The 5,665-nt window shown below is 61.7% G+C and overlaps 1 protein-coding gene across 2 annotated transcripts; it reads left to right on the top strand.

Annotated features, from left to right (window-relative positions):
- The first annotated feature begins 58 nt into the window (after positions 1–58).
- Positions 59–5,636, top strand: EVA1B (eva-1 homolog B). 2 transcript variants are annotated; one of them, XM_003212569.4, is made up of 3 exons: positions 59–2,461; positions 3,801–3,908; positions 3,998–5,636. In XM_003212569.4, the coding sequence occupies exons 2-3, from the start codon at positions 3,842–3,844 to the stop codon at positions 4,399–4,401; spliced, it is 471 nt and encodes a 156-aa protein (XP_003212617.1). In that variant the 5' UTR covers positions 59–2,461; positions 3,801–3,841; the 3' UTR covers positions 4,402–5,636. The 2 variants fall into 2 exon arrangements, with proteins under 2 accessions (XP_003212617.1, XP_019478354.1); XM_019622809.2 differs by lacking the exon at positions 59–2,461 and having other exon boundaries at positions 3,077–3,908.
- The last annotated feature ends 29 nt before the right edge of the window (positions 5,637–5,665 follow it).

Here is a 5,665-nt window from a genome sequence, read left to right on the forward strand (position 1 = left end):
GTGTGTGTGCGTGCGCCACCAACCCAAGGGGGCTCAGGGCTGTGCAGGGCGAGCTCTGGGAGCAGGGCTGCACTGTGATGGGCTGCCTCTCCCCCAGGCGAAGGTGACGGAGGAATGCTCGCAGTACGAGTTCGAGAACTACATGAGGCAGCAGCTGCTCCTGGCCGAGGAGAAGAACACTTTGCACGAGGCCAAGAGCTTCCTGCAGAAGCGGCAGTTTGGGAACATCCCCCCCGTGCGCCGCCTGGGCCACGACGCGCAGCCCATGAACCCTCTGGATGCGGCCATCCTGGCCCAGCGCTACCTGCGGAAGTAGCTTCCACACCTCTGGGAGCAGAGCACGCCCTGCAGCCCGCTCCCACACTGCAGCCCAGCAGCAATACCGGTGTCCCACGGCGGAGAATCATGTAGCAGTTCTGAGCTCTGCTCGGGGACGCGCTCTGGAGGGAGAAGACTTTTCACAAAGCTCCTTTTGGAAGCAGCGGCCTCTCGGCGTCTTCTGGAATCTCTGTTTTTAAATCGAAGCCTAGGTGACTAATCTGCTTCTAATCACGACTGTAATCTACCTCTCTTGTCTTTTTAACCGTGCTGTTCTCTGGACCGAGCAAAGCCCGTGGGGAAGGAGACTCCCAGGGTGAAGCTGGCTTGCTGGCACGAGAGTTTGCGGCTGTGTAGCATGGAGAGTCGGCCGATTGCATTCGCTCCATATGGTTTGAATAAGCTTAGATTTATCCGGGTTTCTTGAAAGTAAGAATTTCCTGAAGCCTCCCACTTTCCCCCTCCACCCCCCTCCATCTGCATCGAATCTTTTTCTGTTCTTACCGTGCCCCCTGGTGTTACTGCACTGCCCTGGGTGGTGGCGTGTGGGTGGGAGGACCAGCAGCCCCCCATCACCCAGCAGTTCATCACCAACAGCCCTCACCCGGTGGCACAGGGATGGGAACTGTCACTGCAGGCCGTGGCTGTGCAGACCCTCCTCTCCCCCTGTGCCCGTGGTTGACTGGGGGCTGCACGGCACTCAGCCCTGCGTGGCCTTTTGCCCTCTCCCCCCCCTTTCCCCAGCTTCTTTTAGTTTCGTTAAGAATACACGTATTTTAATCTTTTTTTTTTTTTTTTTCCCTGTAGCTTATCCGAGGTGCAGTTAAAGTTGCATTAATTCTGACCTAGCATTTTCACACTTCAGTTGTGGTACAGATCTAATATATGGGTTATAATGTGAACGAGCTGCCCCCCATCATCCATCCGAGCTCTGTGCTCCAGTGGGGTGAGCAGCAGCTCAGGTGTAGCATTGCCTTCTCTTGCCCCTCGTGGGGCTGCTGCCTGCTCATGGCTGGAGCAGCAGGCGTTTCTCCCCTCGCCGCAGCCCCCAGCTGAGCCAGTAGCTTCAAGTCTTCGCCTTATTTATTGAGCTGACAGATCTGTCCCCTGCCCCACCGCCCTCCCCTCTCCTCCCCGTTTCTTTTCTCTTCCGTTTCCCAAAGTCAAAGCAATACTCTGGGGCCTGTGATACGGAGTGCCATCGCCGGGGGATCACAGCTGTGCTACAGTGGACTGGAATTGGGGGGAGGGGGGGGAACACGAGTGGTGCGCTGGGGAGCGGTGTGTGGCACGCTGTGGGGAAAGGTTCCTATTGTAAGGAAAAGGAAGGAAAAAAAAAAAAAAGAAAAAAAAATTGTATAAAGATGTTATTTTTGTACTACATCGAACCTCCTCCTGCATGTCGGCAATAAAAGTTGGTACTGAGAGCCAGGTGCTCCATGAGCCCGGGGGGGGAGCGGTGCCCCATAGCCGTGTAGGGCCCCCAATCCATGTGGGGCTGGGGGCGCGCAGCTGTGGGTCCTCGCTGTTGGGCTGCTGTGCTGCACTCCTATGGGACGAGCAGCCGTGTGGGTGCCATTGCGGTGGAGCAGAATGGTGATGGCAATCAGAGCGTGGTCAGCACGGAGTGCGGGGAGCCCTGGGCTCAGGATGGCCCCACAGCAGTGGTTTGTGGCTGAAGGATTATTGCAGCTCGTCCTATCAGTGCTGCAGGGACGTGCAGGTAAGGAGACCCTCATTCTTGCAAGTTTTAAGGGGTGGGCGTCTCGCTGTGTTTATGGTGGAGGGAACCTCAGCCTCATAGAGCAGCACAGGAGGTGCCCCTCAACCCCAAAGCTGTGTGTAGGGGAGCTCCAGCACTGTGTGGGGTCCCAGCCTTGCCGTGCAGTGGTGCCTCCCAAACAGCCTGAGCAGCAGATGGGACCGGGATGGGACTGGGCCTATGGCTGGGAATAGGACAAGGCTGCCAGGCTCTGTTCTGTGCATCCCAGGGGAGCGGGACGGAGCTGCCATTGGCTCCAGCAGGGAGTGCTGACCGCCAGCCTCCTCCGAACTATTTCCTGTTGCTGCAGCGTTAATGCTAAACAGACCTTTCTCTCTCGTCTCTGTACAGCCAAAGTGCGGAGGCTCCGCTGCCGTCCCGGTGAGTGCAGCACGGGCTGGGGGGTTGTGGGCTGATGGGGCACCTCGTGTCTGCTCACCCCAAAGGTAACGGCTCCGTGATGTCCCCTACCCAGGGAGGGTGATGTTGGGGCTGGGGGCAGTGAGGACGCTGCGCTCAGTGCTTGGGACGCGGTGCTGAGGGCTGCGGGGCTCCGTGCGTGGAGATGTGTGGAGTTCAGTGCTGGGGGCCACAACTCAGAGCTGGGGGATGCAGATCGTGGGGACGGGGGGAGGCTGAACTCATAGCATTTGCGTCCAGCAGGCGTGGTGCTCAGTGCGTGCCTGGGGACACACGGTTTGGGGACCACAGCGCTCAGTGCAGGGCTGTGGGGCTGCCCCAGTGGCTCTGCTCCGGGAGTTGCTCAGGCCATCTGTCCCCTTCCTCTTGGCCACTGCAGCCCCAGGCCCTGACCCCTGGGTGGGCAGTGGCCTCAGGGCTGGCGCTGTGGTGGTCTTATAGCAGCTTTGTGCTCCAGAACCCCACGGCAGGGCTGTGCCTCTCCCCCCTACAGGGCTCAGAAGTGGGGACTGATCTGCACAGAGGGCACTGGGACCTTCCTGGGCACCCTGACAGCCCTGGTAGGGGGTATCCCCACCACCTCATTCTGCCCGGCCCCACTGCATGCAGCACTGGACTGTCCATGGACGGTTCTGCTGATGTGTCACATTTTCTGCATTTCTTTCCTCATTCCTCTGTCCGTGGAGACATTTCTGGGAATTGAGAGCTTCCTTCTGCCAGGGCCTGAGCACTGCATCGCCTCCACCCCATAGCACAGTCCCATAGCGTGGCCCCAGCCCCACACCAGCATCAGGGGAGACTGGGGGAGCTCTGGGGCTGTGCTGGGCAGGGGAAGGTGGGTCTGTGCCACCCGGTGTCCTCTCACAGGCCTTTCCCATAGGAAGTTCAGCACTTTGTCCCATAGCAGCATGGGGTCAGTGCCTGCCCCAGTCCCTCCCTCTGTTCATCCCACCGCTGGCCTTTGCCCCTCATCCTGTCCTTGTCCCCATGGCCCAAAGCAAATAGCCGAGGCTCGTGGGAGCTGGGAGGAGCACTGGGATGAGCCAGGGGAGTCCTGGGGTGAGGAGCACAGGGTGAGGAGGACCCAGCACTGCTCAGTGCTCAGCCCCAGGTCCTGCCCTCAGGGTTGTGTCCCATGGCGGAAGGCCCATCCCGGTACCGCAGATCCGCTTGGCACCGGGTCCTGGAGGAACCACATCCTGCCAGCCCTGCAGGAAGGGCAGAGGGTGGTGGGAGTGGGACCGTGTGCTCAGCACCCAGCGGGGTCAGCACTGTGCCCCACTCACCCCATGTCCCCCAGATGCCCCACATGCGCTGTCCCCAGAGGCCCTGAGCGCAGCCATGGAGAGCCGCAAGCAGGACATGGAGCTGCTGAGCAACAGCATGGCTGCCTACGCACACATCCGAGGTGAGGACGTGGGCCGCGTCCCCAGCGGGGACCCCGGGGCCGCCCCAGCTCCCGTCCTCCCGCTCAGCCCCGGCGTTCCAATCCCACAGCCAACCCTGAGAGCTTCGGGCTGTACTTCGTGCTGGGCGTCTGCTTCGGGCTGGTGCTGACGCTGTGCCTGCTGCTGCTGCGCATCTCCTGCCGGCCCCGCACACAGCACACGGCCCGGCCCGGCCCCGCCGACCTCAGCGAGGACGATGACGATGACGAGGATGAAGAGGAGGACACGGTGGACCGCGCCGCCTCCGAGTCGCTGCTGCCGATGACCGAGATCCCGTTGGAGCCCCACAGCCCCGGGGACGGCGCTGCGCCCATCAACGTCTTCGCGTCGGCCGAGGAGTTGGAGCGGGCGCAGCGCCTGGAGGAGCGCGAGCGGATCATCCGTGAGATCTGGCGCAACGGGCAGCCCGACCTGCTGGGTGCCGGCACTTTGGGCCGCGGCCATTACTACTGAGCGGGGCCCACGGAAACGGGAACCCAGCCGGAGCGGGGCGGCACCGTCGGAGTTCCCTCACCCCACCGCTGTGGGACACGATGCACTTTGAGCCGTTGGTACGAAGCCGGGCGGGGGCCGAGCAGCCCCACGGATGAGAGCGGGGCTGCGGTGCTGCCCCCAGCACGGCGCTCTCCTGCCCGGTTCCCGTTCCTGTTTCCCTGCCCGCTGTCTTTGGCCTTTCCGGCACCGCCCGGCCCAGCGCAGCGCCGGATGTTTCCCGGTGGGCTCAGAGCTGCTCACGTCCCCCCGGCCCGTGCTGCTCCCAGCCCCGCTGCCCTCCCTCCACATCTACAAAAATAGCTCCTTCCCAGCCCGGCCCCGCCGGATCCAGATGTTTTCCAGATGTTCTCCCAGTCCCACGCCGGTGGCGCGAGGCCAAACTGCGCCCAGGGCTGGGGATGGGAAATGGAGGGGGGGAGGTGAGGAGGAGGAGGAGGAGGCACGGCTCCCTGCTCTGCTCCCAGACAGCGATGGGGCTGTCGGGGCCCTGCACCCCCCCAGCTGTGATCTCAGCTTCACTGGGGGACACTCAGCTACGACAACCCAGCAGAGCTGAGAGCCCCAGCCTTGAGCGCACAGCACGTGGGGCACAGAGCACAAAGGCCACAGAGCAGCAGAGGGCAGGGAGGGCGTCTGCACTGCAGCACTGAATCCTCCTTCAGATGGAGGCCCTCTGAGCTGGTGACACGGAACCCATGGAAAAGGAGCTGATGCAGCTGCAGCCAACCTACCAGCAGTGGGAGGAAACGTTTCCTCCCCGAGGCTGAAGGAGCACTGAGCACCTTTTGTCCCACGTCGGTTTAAGGGCTCCAATTCCAGGGTGAAGGAAAACACAGACCGCAAAGCCAGGCCACCCCCCACCGGGCACAGCCTGGAGCTGAGCGAGCTGTGCCCTTCCTCTGCACTGAGAGCAGTGGAAAAACCTTTCCTGAGCAGCAGCAGCAAAGGCGGTGACCAACGCTCTCCTTCACAGCTGATGGGCACGGAGGTTTAGTGCCAGAAAAAAGCGAGGGCTGCCAGGAGCACGGGCAGGAGGGCTGGGCTGCTGGGGGCCAAGGCAGACATACTGAAAGACAGAAGGAAGCCGTTACACCTACTCGTTTTATTGAGTTTTATTTGCATAAACAAACGCCAGGGGTTTGCTAAAGAGGAGCTGTTCGAGTCGAAAGAAACCGAGCTCTAGTTGGTGTGTGCAGGGGGCGAGCACAGCAGTGGGGGTGGG

Source organism: Meleagris gallopavo, chromosome 25 (genome assembly GCF_000146605.3).
Source record: "Meleagris gallopavo isolate NT-WF06-2002-E0010 breed Aviagen turkey brand Nicholas breeding stock chromosome 25, Turkey_5.1, whole genome shotgun sequence".
Classification (NCBI taxonomy): domain Eukaryota; kingdom Metazoa; phylum Chordata; class Aves; order Galliformes; family Phasianidae; genus Meleagris; species Meleagris gallopavo.